This window comes from Tyto alba, unplaced genomic scaffold (genome assembly GCF_018691265.1).
Source record: "Tyto alba isolate M040663 unplaced genomic scaffold, T.alba_DEE_v4.0 Super-Scaffold_7, whole genome shotgun sequence".
Taxonomy (NCBI): domain Eukaryota; kingdom Metazoa; phylum Chordata; class Aves; order Strigiformes; family Tytonidae; genus Tyto; species Tyto alba.
The window spans coordinates 40,024,673-40,039,988 of NW_024881328.1; the positions used below are offsets into that span (position 1 = coordinate 40,024,673).

At 47.9% G+C, this 15,316-nt stretch overlaps 1 protein-coding gene across 4 annotated transcripts in view; it reads left to right on the forward strand.

The window, feature by feature from the left end:
* VWC2L (von Willebrand factor C domain containing 2 like) overlaps nt 1–15,316 on the forward strand; it is a 52,789-nt gene that overhangs the window by 21,765 nt on the left and 15,708 nt on the right. For 2 of the 4 annotated variants that reach the window (XM_033010724.2, XM_042783834.1), the window contains one exon: nt 58–187. The exons of 1 other annotated variant lie outside the window; for it this stretch is intronic. In XM_033010724.2, coding sequence (XP_032866615.1) covers nt 58–187 — 130 coding nt within the window. Of the gene's footprint in view, nt 1–57; nt 188–6,668; nt 9,165–15,316 lie in introns of those variants that run through there. One more of the 4 variants, XM_033010725.2, reaches the window with a different exon arrangement.

A 15,316-nucleotide genomic window follows, 5' to 3' on the forward strand; every position in this document is an offset into this window, starting at 1 on the left:
ATGTTACAAACTTGTGAGCTACGGGAGGAAATGGGCTAATTTTAGATTTGTTCCTAGCCCTCGCCATGCGAATGGTGTCGCTGCGAGCCCAGCAATGAAGTTCACTGTGTTGTAGCAGACTGCGCAGTTCCCGAGTGTGTCAACCCAGTCTATGAACCAGAACAGTGTTGTCCGGTCTGCAAAAATGGTAAGAAAGTCCTGTATTGGCTTTAACAAAGAGATATAAAGGAAACATTTCATTAAAATGTTGTTACTGATGCATCCGTAGGAGATTTGCTTCCATCAGCGCAGGCTGGTGTTGGGGCTGTTACTTCTCCTTGTGTGTGGGCTTCAGTTACAAGGTGGCAACTGTGAAAATTAAGGCTGCCCTTCCAAGTCTTTGTCTTCTCATTGAAGCTGATGGGATTGCTGGCTTGAGTAAGGCTTTACAGGATTGGGTCCTGATATCGGTGATAGTTGTTTCATGTCTTTGCTTTTTTCTCTTAATTAGTCTAACATAAAATCAAGTATATAAGAAAAGAGAAAGTCTTTGTCCCTAAATTAAGAAGTCAATGGTTATTACCTAGAGCCAGGGGAAAACTCACCAAAATCAGTGGCAAACCTTCCATTGGGGCCAGTAAGACACCCACCAAGCCTGTAGCATTGTTAGTTGTGTGCTGGAGTCTGTGTGTGTAGCGTTGGCCCTCGTTGTCCTGCTGAAACGATTTCATGAATTGGAGTCCGATTCAGCAATACTCTCAAGAAAGGCTTTGGGATGACTGAAAGTACCTCTCTGGAAAATAAATCCGCTTCCAAGCAGGTCTCCCTGGTCTTGTACCACAGCCTGTACACACATATGTCTCTGGAAAAGCACGTTTCTCTTACTGTAGATATGAAGACAGATTAAAAGCTGAGCTAGCTTTGCATAAACCTCTTCATGGCTTTCTTAACATGTAAGAAATGACTACTTAGACTCATCTTCTCGTGTTTAGTATTCACTATCCATACATATTTTCTCTTACATACATCACTGCTGCTGGAAAAGAGTAATGGATGCTTTTGGATCTAAATGAAAATGTTTACAAAGAAATAACATTTTCAACACATTTTCTGCTCTTTAAGACAGAGAAAAAGTGAAGAGTTGGAAATGCAAAATATTTTTACTAAAAGAATTGTCAAAATTAAGAGTGCTCTGGAAAATTGTACCAAAAATACCACTTGAAATCCCAGGGTTTATATTATACCATGATTTTTACTCTAAACTATTTTGAAAGGTTTTCATGTAGAGTTTTATGTTTCTGTTGAAAAGCAGAAAATGTTTGTAGGAACTTTCATTGGTTTGTCGTTGCTGTTGATGAACTTCAGAGAAAAGGTATGTTAACGAGCTCTATGCACCGCCTTTGCATACGGCCTGCTGTGCTTGGGTGTGAGGTTTCCCATCGCACTCAACAAGATTGATGACTTGGGTTGATGACTGGGAGGGGTAACACTGCCCATCGCCATGCCTGTCACTGTAGCTCAGACTCATTTACACCCGAACAAACGCCGCTCGTGTGGGTTTGGCCCCTGTGTTCCCATCGCGTGTAGGGCACCATGCCGAATCCCCCTCATTTACGGTGACGGCACTGGCCAATTCCTTCCCATCTGGTTCACGTCACGTGAATCCAAACTCTGAGCATTTCTCAGGCTTCCCAGGAGGGCAGACTCAGAGGTGGCTTCGCACAGGTCTGGGAGCTGCTGGATTTCCCTACCAACCCTTCACCACCATGACCATTTCCCCCGATAACCAGGCTCTGTGGGGTCGGTGGCTTTCTGTGTTGCAGTCCTCTACATCTCTGGTGACTGGGAGTGGACATTCAGAGTGCCCAGATAACCAGGAGGCAAGGGAAGGAAGCAGCTCCTACTGATGGGAACAAGAACAGGACAGAAGGCAAATTGGCCACCTGCTGAAGGGGCTCCAGGGCACACCGTAGTGATTGGAACCCTCAGCTAGAAGCCAGGAGACTTCCTCCACGGTTTTGCCAGATTTCTCCACTCCTCTCTTCACTCATCTGTTGGAGATAAAGTTCTTGGAAACCTGTTTTAGGCAGGGAAGTATTTTTTCACCACCCTCTTCAGAGCAGCCTGCATGCCTTGGGGATCCTGGTCTCTGGGGACTGCAGCACAGCTCTGAGCCAGCAGTGGATGAAGGGGAGAGGCGGTGCGGTGGCGTGGTTGTTCCTTGGGAAGGAGGAGGATGCCCTACACGAGGGGGGTACTGTGGAGGGGAGATGAACCCCTCCTTGTGTCCCAGCCTGGCTGTAGGGATGAGATGTGAGACCCCCCAGCTGGCAGGGCTTGCTGCTCCTCCTCCTGCAGCTGGAGCTGACTGGCTAACATTTGGCCGCTGCTTGTAGTTTTGGCTTTATCCTTCGCAAATGAAATGAGATAATTCACACAGTGATACAAATCAGTAGGCACCAAGATAGTCTCCATTGTCACAGGGAATTGGATGAGCAAATTTTGTAACTGCTCTTGGATATGGCTCTGAGTGTGGTGCACACCCTTCTCCTCCCTCGTACATTTTGGGAACTTTATGTGAAAGAGTCACAGACACTGCTGTGTCTCTTGCCCACTGAATCTCTCTGACACATCCTAATGAATGAGGATCACAACAGTTTAAGCTGTCTATTCGTCTTGAGACCAAGATTTTATCTTTCGGCTCTCCACTGCAGCCAGTCAATTAAAGCTCAGTTTCACAAATGCATGAAGATAACACAAGCTGACAGATCCACTTAAATGAATGAAACCTCCCTCCCCCCCCCCCCCCCCTTTTTTTTTTAATTTATTTGTGTTTTTTTCTTCCATCCATCCAGTGGCTTTTGCTTTCTACCGAAGTGGTAAAGACAGTTACAGTGCCATGTTTCAGTGTGATGAAAACATTTTGGCTTAGTCTCAGTCCCCGTGGTCATCATTTTAGACTGGCAAATAGAAGAGCTCAAGGAATGCAGCTTTTGGGGGCAGGGGGAAGTTAATCCCCAGAACAACACGTAGTGCAAATCCTCATTTCAAAAGCTACTCCTTAAAATTTTGGTAAGGAAAATCCTCATTTTAGGTTAAAACATAGCCCTGCATCATTTGCTGCACTGTGCTAGCAGCATGGCTTACCTGCTTGTTTAGCTGTTGCTGCTATTAAGGGGTGAATAATTTCCTTTCGATAAATTCAGATAGATTTTCATGCCTTTCTTAATTATGTCTTGCAAGGGCAAAAGTGCTATGAGGCAGTGAGGTTAATGCAAAAATCTGTTGATTCTAACATACTCGACCTAAAGATTCATAAAAAGCCAATATCAATTTCTCTCCCTCTACCATCATTTAAGAGCAGTCTGAACAAGTGGCTTTGCAGATTTATTCCTTATTGTCAAAAGAAATAGAATTGTTATCTTGTGTTTCACTAAATGCTGAAGCTCATGCAGAGCTGGCTCTGCTCAGCAAGGGATGCCGCATTACACGCAGAGCAGGTGGAGTTCACTGGGAGGCTAAAATTTGGGGGTGAGGGAGGGAGAGGACGATTCCTCCTTCGTGTCCCATTGTCCAGTTTGTCAGAGTGGATTTTGAGGGCGATGGCTCCAGGTGCTGCTCAGCATTTCTGTTGTGGAGATGAAAGGTCACTGGATTTCACGTTTCCTGGCAGCGACGGACTGCAGAATTATGGCCCCGAGTTGTTATTTTTAGTCATTGTGACTTCTCCAGACGAAAGTGTGTCAGCTATTGTTAACTCTCTCTCTCCTCTGTGGGATCTAAAACTTGCCTATGACTGTTAAAATCAAGCTCGTGGCTGCCACCATCTGTGCTGTCCCTCCCGCCCCCCGGTTCTCATGCCATTCAGTGAGAATATCCATCCACTTCGCTTACACCGAAGCATCTCTGAGCAAAAATCCCCCATGAGGTCCCCATCCTCCTGTGTCTAGGACTGCAAATGTGCTGGTCTGGTCTTCTCCTTACCTCCCACGGGGTTTTCTCACCTGACCATGAACTTTTCATTTCCAAACCTCTGCTTGTCCCTCCCTGCAAGCCAATCCACTGCTGCGGCTTGCGCCTCGTTACCGGTGGGACGTGTGCTTTTTTAAAGCCCTTCCTTGCGCGTTGCTGCAAGGTTGCTCTTTACGTTTCCTTCAACCCTTTGGACGTGGTCTGGCAAGGATGCAGGGACCGGAGCGGGGCTTCTCCAGTGCATCATCCCATGTGTCTCTTCATCTGTGATCCAGGCTAAACAGGTTCCTCTTCACTGCCAACTCCAAACAGCTCTCCCCTACCGCTGTGCGCAAAGGGAGAAATTCACCGCCCAGCGCTATTTGTTCAGAGCCAAAACCACCCACTCCCAGCGTGTCCTTTTGGGGAGGATGAGCAGATCCAGCAGACGGTCCCCAGGTGGCCTTGGAGGTCCCTCCTCCAACGCCGTGCTGAATTAGCGACACGCTGATCCTTGCCCACTGCTCGAAGGGGGCTCAGCTTCACGCCACTTGTGCATCCGTCCCCCGTTTGCTGCTCCGTGGAAGAAAAAAACAGAGGCAATTTCAAATTAGCAGCTTCCCAGCTGCTCAGGGAAAGGCTGGAGGTGACTGGAGGCAAGGAAAGGGCAGCGCAGGGTTCCCAGCGACCCGTGTTCCCCAGATTTCACAAAGTGCTCCTTCAGAATTGTATCCCAAAATAATCTCGATGTTAGCAAAAATTTATCATCATGGGGAATTTTATGGCACAACCGTGTCTGGGAAATTAATTTAAAAATTCCAATAAATGCCACAATAGAATTGTTAACAACTTTTCCTCTGTAAAGTGTGAAATTCTTTTCAGAGCATTTCAAAGGCGCCTTCACCCATTTACACATACATTAACACAATTGCTAAAATAGACTTTGCCTTGGCACTTTCATTTTCTTGAGGGATGAACAGAATAAGCATTATAAATTTCTGGTTTGGGTTCTAGTTTTCCTTTTAATTTAATTTTTGTTGCCACCAATCCTCAACAAAAGAATTTGTTACCCAACAAGGCAGATAAAAGCTAACATGTCCACAATGAAATACTTCCTGGCAAGTGTGCTTACTCACGTTAGCGTGGGCTTCTGGAGACATTCGTGATGAAATACTGGGCAGCAGGAAGACATTTTGTAGATAATCTGTCACTGAGTCTTTAATTAAAGTTTTAAATTACCACAGTTGATACAGATTTCACAGTAAAGAGTCTGATCCTGCCCACCACGCACAAGTAAAAGATCCCTTTGACTTTCAACAGATTTTACCTTGGTAAAATAGCATGTATTCAGGCAAAGCTCCTATGAGTATTTATTGTAATATGCTATAAATATTAATAATTTCATACAAATGTCTGGATCATGAGGGCACGAGCACAAAAGCAAGTAAATAATAATTTATTTCCATGCATATAAAGCCACATTTTACCTAAGCTTCTCTCTTAATTTACTGAGAATACAAACTTGCTGCTTATTATTTCTTTGTTCGAGTTAATTTGAAATAAGCATTCTGCACCCCAGCCTGTTCCTCCTGTAACACAGCGTGTTTTGCCCAGCAACCCCCCGAGGGTTTTCCCAGCCCATCAAAGCCGAGGGCAGCCTTTCCTTTAGCAAACCGATACGCGTTACACGTGTCCCTAAGTGAATTTTGCACGCCACTGTGTAGAACAACGCCCGGGGGCTGACCTTCAAGGCTGCCTTTTTCTAGCAAGCGGTACGTAGAAATGTATTTTTCTAAGCGGGAGATTTTTGGAAGTTCCCGGGGTCCAAAGGGATGTCCTTTTAGAAAAGGTCCCCCACGTTGTCCTGCTGTGGACAGCGGCAGGGTTTGGTGCTGGGACGTGGGCAGGCAGCCCCCGGGCCAGGCTGTTCCCGTCCTGCCCAGCCACGCGCTGCGTGAAAGTGGTTTCAGGAACTTCATTTACATTCATAAATTAAGCAGGGTTAATACTGATTACCAGGTAGACCTCCCAGGAGAATCTAGACGCCACAGAAAGAAGTGTTGGTTCTGAATCAGGGAGACAACCAAATCAATGCCCAGGTATTGTCTTTGGGGGTCAATGTGATGTGTTTATTTTGCAAAACACTTTGGGATTCTGGGGGACAAAAGGCTCCATATAAATGTAAATTATGTATTGTATTTCAGGTGAAGATAATGGATTAACAGTGCAAGTTGTTAACCAATCTTGACAAAAAGAACTTTCCCACGTGGTCTCTATTGTTCCAAACTATTTTGAAAAGTGCCAAGATTTTAATATCAAATAATCCAGTGCCTGGATATTAAGTTACCTGTGCTTTATTGCATAAATATAGCTTCTTATTTATCTGCAAGATGTGGATCACTGAATCTCCAAGTCATTGTTTCGGAAAGCATCTGCTTCTATCATTATCAGTGACAAAAAAAAAAAATATCAATGAAGTGTGGAAAATATTACTAAAAGTTTGAGAAAATAAAAGGAAGGTTTTGGGGAGAGGATGTTTTGTCTGCCATTTGATTATATACAACTGTTGCAGGATAAAGGTGACAGAGACAATGTGGCAAGAGGATGAGAGAAGACTTCATATTCATTTACTTTATGGAAAACAGTGGTTTGGAGCCATGGGGAAATTCCTTTAAAAAAAAAAAAAAAATACACAAAAAACCCCAACTAAATAAAATTCCTCTTCTAATTTATTTCAGGAATTCCTGAAATGGCCAGATTTTAAGATTGCAGTTAAAACCCCTTCAGTCAAAGTCTATGCAATATGCTGATTGGTTATGCAGATGCAAGTTGAATGTGACCAGCCAAGCAGAAGATGGATCCCCCCACGCCGGACTTGGCAGGACCCCACGATCCTCTCCATAGGTCCCAGAGACCGAAGCCCGTAGCGTAGCGTAGCTGCCTCCCCCTTCGTTCCTGGCGGATGAAGTATTACTCACGGCAGCCAGCCAGCTCTCTGGGTACTCAGTTGACCCCACCACCCCCCCCCCATCACCACCACCCCATGCAGATGCCAGGCTGAGGGGTCACGGGAAGGACCTGCTCCTCTTCGGGCAGCGGTTGCCCAGCGTGGGGGGGGGCCGGTGGTTGTTTCACGGCTGACGCCTTAGCGCTGCTGTGCTGGTGCAGAGGTGCCACCCCCCAATCAGGAGTCGTCTCCCATTTTGCAGAGCCTGTAGAAGCCACCGGAACGTCGCGACGACAGAGCCCTCTGCACCAAGGCTTCGTGGCCAGCTGGGCAAACCAAGGGCTTTGGAAGGTTGAATGCAAAAGAAAATTCCTGAGACTACAAAGGATGTATTTCTGATTGTTTGTTGGCTAACGTTCTTCGTGTTTTCCAGCAAGAGTGTTAACTGTGGTGCCCTATTAGCTCAATTAAAGGAGCGATTTGATTACCAACAGAAGAAAAAAAGGATTGATTTGAACGCTGGTAGAAGATCAAGACTGAAAACAAAGCGGGATATTTGGGCCAGGCAGTTGCCGACCTGACAAAATACTTCCATACTTGCTTTACTATTCCTTGGAAAAAGAGGTCATTTCACTGAAACTGATTTTCAGTGGAGCTCATTCACCTCCGTCACTTCAGGCCAAGTGGTTAAAGGGCACGTAGATGCTGAAGTTGCTGATGAGCGTTAGGTCCATAAGCATCTGTCAAGAGCTGGCCCCCCCATTGCTTTTGGAGATCTCACGCAGCTGGATTATCCAGATGCTTAAATGCCCTGCTGACTCAAGAGTATAACCTGCTCTGTGTGGAGACGACTGTTGGAAGAGTCACGGTGAAAAGCTCTGGAAAAGTATATAGAGGTTACACCTTCCAAAATTAGCCGCCCTGGTGCTGGATAACATCAAAGGGAACTGAGCTGAATCTGCCACCTCCTGAAGTTTAGAAGAAGGAGAGGCTAAAAGAGGCAAGGGAGAGGGAAAGCCTTTAGAGAACAAAAAAAGACATGAACTGACCGGCGCTTAATGTGATTAACGCTATCAGACAGCTCAGTGCTCACACAGAGCGGTAGCTGCTGGCCTGTGTAGCGTCAGTGACAGGGACGCTGCCGGGAAAAGCTGAATTCAAAGAGTGCGGCGGGAGGGAGCCAGTGGGACAGCAGCCCCTTTCGACCCGACGTGTTCATCTGCACGCTTACAGGTCAGCTAATGCTTCCCAAAGCTTTGTGGTCTCTTCCTCTGTCCACGAAGCAAGGAAGGGATAATTCACATATGAAACAAGGCAGGAGACGACTCTGCCAGACAGCCGAAGGCCAGACAGGAGCTGAAAGCCGCTATCCTGAATTTGTACCTCAGGTCCTAACCACGTTTCCAGGCTTCCACCCCAACAGAGCTCAAAATTAACGTCTACCAGCAGTTGAGAGAGAAGGGTCAGGGAGGATTATGAGAAGTCATTTGTTGGATGGGACTTGCTCCAAAGCTCTTACTAAGCGGACACAGCTCAGAGAGATGTGGGAAATACGTTACATGGTCTACATTGCTCTTTAAACTCAGAAATATTTATGAAGAAGCATCTGCCCACGGGTGATCGTTTCTGCTTGGGAAAGTTGCTGAAATTTGTGTGCACAAGCCTATGGCAGTGGTAGTTCAAGATCCACTGGCATCATGATAGTGTATTGTAGAGGAGAGGGTGGGTTTGGGCTTTTTTGGGGGAAAAGGTTCCTAGATGCAGATTGGGAAACCAGTTTCCTTTTGCAGAGCACAAGCAGCCCGAGCAGTACTGAAAATAAAGCGGGCGTGGTGTGGCTGTTCCCCACCTGGCCAGATTCTTGGTGTAACTTAAAAGACCAGAAGTGACATTATTATCCAGCTGCATTGCTGTGGACCATTTTTCTGCAAGAGTTGCCGAAAGCCAAATCCTGAGTCCGTGTCACTTGGTGTCACGTTGGCAGTGTTGTTTTACTCTGAGTTACTCCAGCTGAGGATCTGACCTGCAAGAGCTAATAGTGTCTGGGTGACTCAGGCAAATTGCAGGAGGCTGCCGTGTTTTGCATGGTCAGGCTTTCTAAAAGGATTAGAGATGGGTTTGCTTTTGCTGCTCCAGAAGGTTGGGATTATTAAGCGTATCTGTATGAGAAGAGTGGCAGACACTGTCTTCATGTATTTCTAATTTAATGAATGTTTAATGCTTCTTTTATTGGAGCCTACATATATGTAGAGTAGAGGACTTTAACAAGGGGTTGACTAATGTCAAATAATTTATGTCTGAGCTGCTCCTTTTACATGAAATGCAGACTTTACAGAGCAAAGAGACTGAAATGAAAATATGAATTAAAGATTAGAGCTAAGAAAGTCTGAGAAAACTTAGAATTAGAAAAGGCACTTAGAAGTTTTCTCTTCCTGCTTCCTTTCCTTCCCTCCACCTTTTCTACATCTCCATCCTCTCTGCTTCTTTGGTAGGGTCTTGCATTTCAGCCACAGTCTTCTGTCTCTTATACACCTACGCACCTCTGCGAAGGAAATCATTGCAGCAATCTCATTCTGGGTATTACTGTATGTTTGCACAGCATCCTAGCCTGTTACGCTTGCCAGCTCACCAATCAGTTCAGCTGGAGAGACTAAAAAGTATTTTTAAGGTGCGTTTTTCTTCACCTCTATCCTTGATTTGCTGATGGAGTGCATCTCCCGGGCAGAATGAAAATAAGTGCAAGTTTAGTGGAACCGTTTGCTGGAAGGACCCACAATTTGTTACAGCACGCCCGGGTGAGGGTGGAAGAACATTATTTATTTGTGGTGGCGATGCTGCTGTGTGACAGTGGTTGGCCTGTGCCACTTGGAGAGGGTTCCTGTAGGACAGGCTCGAGGCTGGTACAGTTTCAAGACTGCCGTCAGGTATTGCCTGTCCCCGTTGTCCAGAGATGCTCTTCTGCCCATAAACATCAGCATCCATTTCCTTCCACGCCCTTGGCCCACCCCTCTCCCTCTCAGTTAGCTGTCTCCGTGCTCTGGCTTTCCGTGGGTGCTTTCAGCTCTCAGTGCAGGCCTGAGAGCTCAGCACCAGGGCTTCGCTTCTGCAGCAGGAGGCTTTTCTTGCCTCAGTTCCTGCAGCACAGGCTAAGAGCTTGACTGGTTGGGGGTAGTTTCTTGCTTTCTGTGTTTGTGTTTAGAAAACCCTCCTGCAATGTTGATCTGAATTCATACCTAGGACTGAAGAGCTTAGGCTTGATCATCAGCAAATAAAAGCCCCGTGGGAAAGAGGAGGGGATGTTGCTTTCTTTGCTTTGGCTGGTTGGGTTGGCGTGGTTCAGTTCCTTGCAGCTCTGGCCGTATTGGTACAGCTAAATAAAGGAGGGCTGGGCAGAGCACTCGCCCACGGGACCCTGATTGTCAGCACTTTGTAATGGGTGGCACCCCTAAGTCACAGCACTGTTTTAGCAGGCTTTGGATGCTCCACCACCCAGCCGTGTCTTCACCCCAACCCCGAGGCACGTATGCCCCCTTGATGTGAAGGGACCGTCACCCCACTGGGCTGCCAGGCCACCCTCCTGCTAGCTCAAGCAGTCCAAAGAAATGCACACAAAATAATTACATCTTAGGGTGCAGAGGGCACCTCCTGGGCTCCGGAGGTCCAAGGAGACGTGTCGGGTGGTGCGGATGTGGCCAGTCTTTGCCACATGGCATTAGAGCCGGGGGGAGGGGGGGGGGGGGTTGTCTCATGCCCTGTTTTGTTTAGCAATATGGGTGTGCTCTCTGAGTCCCTCCACAAGAAAAGCTGCCACTGCACTCTTACCCCTTATCATTTTTGTCTCCAGAAGCACTAAGACCCCGGGAGACTTCATGTGCAGAGACTTGAGGTGCAGAGCTCACACCTGAAATAGGGACTGGGGAGGAAAGGAGGCAGGGAGGGGCAGCAATGCACCCCAGGTGATACAGAGAGTCATTAGCAAAGACGGTGACAGCCCCATAGTCCTCGTAACTTCTCTGTATCTTGAGCACATACTGCTTTTCTGCTGGACTGAAGGAGCCCATCCTTTGGGGTGTAGGCATGTACTCGGTGGGTCTCGCTGCAAAACATGGTCACTCATAGCAACCCCGTGTAGGCATGCCTGTATTCCTTACCATTTCTTTTTGTACACAGGTTCTTGAAACTTAAAACTGTAAAAATCAGAAATTGCTCATGGTAGAAATTTTTAAAAATCAAGCTAAAACCCCTTCAAAACAGTATGGAAAACACCACAGACTGGCAGTTCTATCTAAGAGTGAAATCTGTGCTGTTTGCAATGAACTCCGGATGTGTCTGATCTAATTGTATGTATGATTTAACCTTATTGTTGCACAAAATATATCAACTGCAAGTTAGATTTCATCTCCTAGGAAGGTGGAAAGGCAGCCAAAGCTCCCCTTAGGTACCCCCAAGCTCCTGCATCCTCATCACATATATTCTACACCATGTGAACAATATTTCTTGTGCATGGAGGCTCCCCAGGTTTATTCTTTTCAGGTAAACTCTAGGACGTACATATTCCACTTGTACCCATTTCTGAAATCATAATTGCCACAAGGAATTCAGTAAGTAGTTTAAAGAAAAAAACCCTACGTGTGAGCCAGTCCTACAGCTGCTGTAAACTGGTATAACTCATTTTACATCAACTAAGCCACATTTTTGTCCCCATTAAAAATGTGTTGTGCCTGGTAGCACTAGTAGGGAAGCTCATGTTTGGTAGAATAAATGGAGCAGGAGCTGATGTGCCAAAAAGAAAAGTACTGATGTCCTGCACAAGGATCTGTTGAGAGAAATGGCTCTGTATGAAGATGAGCACACAAAGTTCTCCCCAACCTTTAAAAGCTCGGACATTTTTTCACTGCAGCCAGTTGAGCGTATTTGAAGAAGATGGGAATATGCCGGTCAGAAAATGCTGACTCACTGAAACATCCCTGGGAGAAAGGCCAATTACAGCAAACTCGCTGTTTGTACATTACAAAAGGTCGGGAAGAAACCTTGAAATGATCAGATGCCCCCATTTTAATGCTTTCAAAACGAACGGACTCAAATCTAGCAGGGTGGAGGGAGTGACGTCATTTTGGATGTAGATCTTTATTTTATAATTTGGAACATTTCAAATAGGGAAGACCGAAATGAAGGGGGCTTTTGCCAATTTAATTATTTCAGAGAGCCTGCTCTGATTTTTATTAAAACCAAAAAGTGCTTGTGACTTTGACTTTTCCTCCCCATTTGAGTGGGAGAGGAACAGCAGAAATAGCTCTGACGGTGATGGGAAACATCCTTCGGCCTGGGTAAGGAGTTAGGTCCAGGATGGGTTTAAAATACTCTCCTGGGGTTAGATGTCTTTGGGGCCACCACCTTCCACACCTGGCTGGAGAGGGCTGACAGCACCCACCGCCTCTCAGGAAACCCTCTGCATCTTACAGGATCAGGCCTGCAGGCTTTGCTATTTGCAAAATAACACCTCGAATTGCACTTTCTCACCTGATTGAAATGCATGGGAAATGTCAGGAGGCGCAGGTGGAGGAGCCCTCGTTCGATATTGCTTCGGTACTCCTGAGCGTCTCATTAGCTCGGGTCAGCGCGTGTGCCCGATTCCTGGTTTGTGAACCGAAATACCAGCGTCCTTCCGTGCCGCCCCCTCTCAGCTCTCGCCGCGTACAGAAAGGACTGCAAAAACCGGGGAGTAAATAATCCCCGCCGTCAGCTCCTCAGGCTGCGTCCAAGCAGAGGCTGGGGGGATGCGCTGCAGCCGACTCGCAGCGTTTCAGCGCCGAGCCAAGCTCCCGTGGCGAGCCCAAGGCTCCGATTCCGTGCGGGCCGAGCCAACCATGGGTGTTCCTTCCCGAAGAGCCTCCTTCTCTGATCTCTGCCTCGTCGCAGCCCCCCCCCCGCTGACGTCCGAGGGACTCCGTCTGCATGAGGATTATTCATCTGAACCGGGTCCGCAGCAGCACCCGGTGCGTCATCCCTTATCTCCCCGCAAGCAGGGGCTGGCAGCCGCGCGGGCACCGGCCCCTTCCCGCCGGCTGCCGCGGGGCCACGGAGCGGGGCCGCGGCCGCCAGCCAGCGGGGAATAAATCTCACTTGAGTTTGCTCGACGCGCCGCAGCCGATGCGCGGCTGAGCCTCTGCTACCCTCCCCGTGCTACGAGGAGAGCGGCGAGAGAGAATTTTTGGTTACTTTGCGAGCTGTGTCAAACAAAAAACCAACTCTATTGCAGGAAATGTCAAACGGTAATTATCAAGGACTTGGAAGACGGTGATTAAAAATGGAAACCTGTCCAAAATAGTAACAGTTTTGCACAGAAACCAGGGTTTTTCTTGGCTACATTCATGCCCCTCCCCTAGAGAGCAAATAGAGTGTCATCCAGTTTCTGAGACTGGTGTTAATTGGCCTGGCTGCCTTGCTCCAAGGGAAACACCCCTGCTTTTTCAGCAGCTGTCCCCCTCTCTCATTTCTCCTAACAGCTGGACAATGTTGTTACAAGCAAAAAATAGCCGGGGCCAGTTCCTGCGCCGGTATAAGCCTCCAGATCCGGGGGTGCTGCTGCCGTTGCCCCTGCAAGGCGGCGCTGCCCCTTGGGACGAACGGCAAGTCGGAACAGCAAAGCTGCAGCCAGCTGTCCTCCCCGGGTGCATTGATCTGCGGAGGCAGCTTGCTTGTCTGAGCTAGGAAGGCCTGCACATGCCTCCTACATTGCTGCTCAGCCTCCTTTGATCTGCTGCCATTTTTTTCCCCAAAAAGATCTTGCCAAAATCTAGGTAAGGGACTGAGAAACACAGAGGGGCTGTGCTTGGTTCAGCTCTCCTGGGCTCGGTGTGATCCTCCCAGATCCCTTTCTTGAACAGTTTTACCCGTAGTTGAGGGACTTTCCTCCCTAAATGGTTGCTTGGGTTTCCCAAGTGGATCAACCTGTGAAATAAAGGTGATTACTTTTCCTTACAGATTTAGCCTAATTTACATCTATGGATCTAAATGCTTGAGGAGTGGGAATGGCCTTGGAGGAAGGAAGGAATTAGAAGCCCCCAGCGACAAAACCAAGGCGTTCCCTACTCGTCTGTTACATGCAGTAGTGTTTTTTGCAGTTTGGCTAACTGGGAGCAGCAGCAGTGACCACGCTTGGCAGGCTCACATGGGATGCTGACAGGCACCGTCGGACTGGCCGTGCGAGCTTGCACCCAGCAGACAGGCTGGGCTCTTCCAGCCCTGCGGGTGCGCCGGGGTTCCACAGTGGCGCGTGAACGCGTTTGCCTTCTTGGAATAGGATTTGCCAGATGTGAAGGTGATGCTCAAGGTGCACGGTGCATTTTGTCCTCCCGACTGAGGATCGGGGCTTTCTAGGCACGGCCTGCTCTGGTACATGAAACGTTGATGCAGAGAAGCCTGCAGTAAACCAGGTATTGCGTGTGCTGGCTGAATATATAGGCTCCTAGGTGGGGCCAACCCAGTGGTCCTCCGTCGCTGTAGGCATTAATAGGCAGGTCACTGCCATGGGGGTGAGCAAAGGGGCTGCATATCATCGGCTTTCTGTTTTCTGCTCATCTGTTGGGGGGTGGGAGGGGGGAAATAATGAAATGAAACCCTCCCCCCATAAGCTTATTATGTCCAAAACTTTCCCAACTGGCAATGAGTCTGGCGGTGCTTGCAGACATGGCAGCTTTTAATGTCCTTTTAATAAGGCGTTATTGCTGTCTTTGTGGGGTCTGCTACACCCTTGTTTTTCAGCATTACCCCCCACTGCCGTCACACTGGGAGGGGATAACCTCGTGGTGAGGGGCTAGCGGTGAGTCTCCGACCCCTTGCCTTTTGGGAGGGAGCCGTTCTGGCGGCGTCGGGTAGGTCATCCTAACAAATGACGTAGGCACCGTGTCCGTGAGCGGCGTCGATAACATGTCCGATACGCTGTAATGCCTGGTTGTGCATTTCACCCCGCAGTGTCTGAGTTTCTACATTTCTCAGCTGAAATCAGCTGCCGTGTCGAGGATTTTGGCTGTGCACCCCAGGAGGGGGATCTCCTGGGCAGAGCCACATCCAACACTTGGACATTAGCAGCCACAAAGCCACAGTTGCTGCTTCGGCTTCTTAATGCAGACAGGCAGCCCGCGTGTCAGGGGTGACGTTTTCCTTCTTTTTGTGTCTCCAGAGCAATCAGCGCCAGTGTGAAGCTCATTTGTTTGTCCCCCACGTGTCATCATGCCCCTAAGGTTTCACAGGACCTGTCCTGATTTTTCTCCCAAAATTTCCCAACTGAGAAATTGCTTCAATAAAGACAACAGAGTTTATTCACTGGGTGTGACAGTCACTTCATGGCCCAGGGAAGAAGGATGCAAAGTAAGAGTCGAGGGGATAAATAGATGCTGTTTGCTCTCTAAAGCATCCCCGGGAGGTTTACCCAGCCCT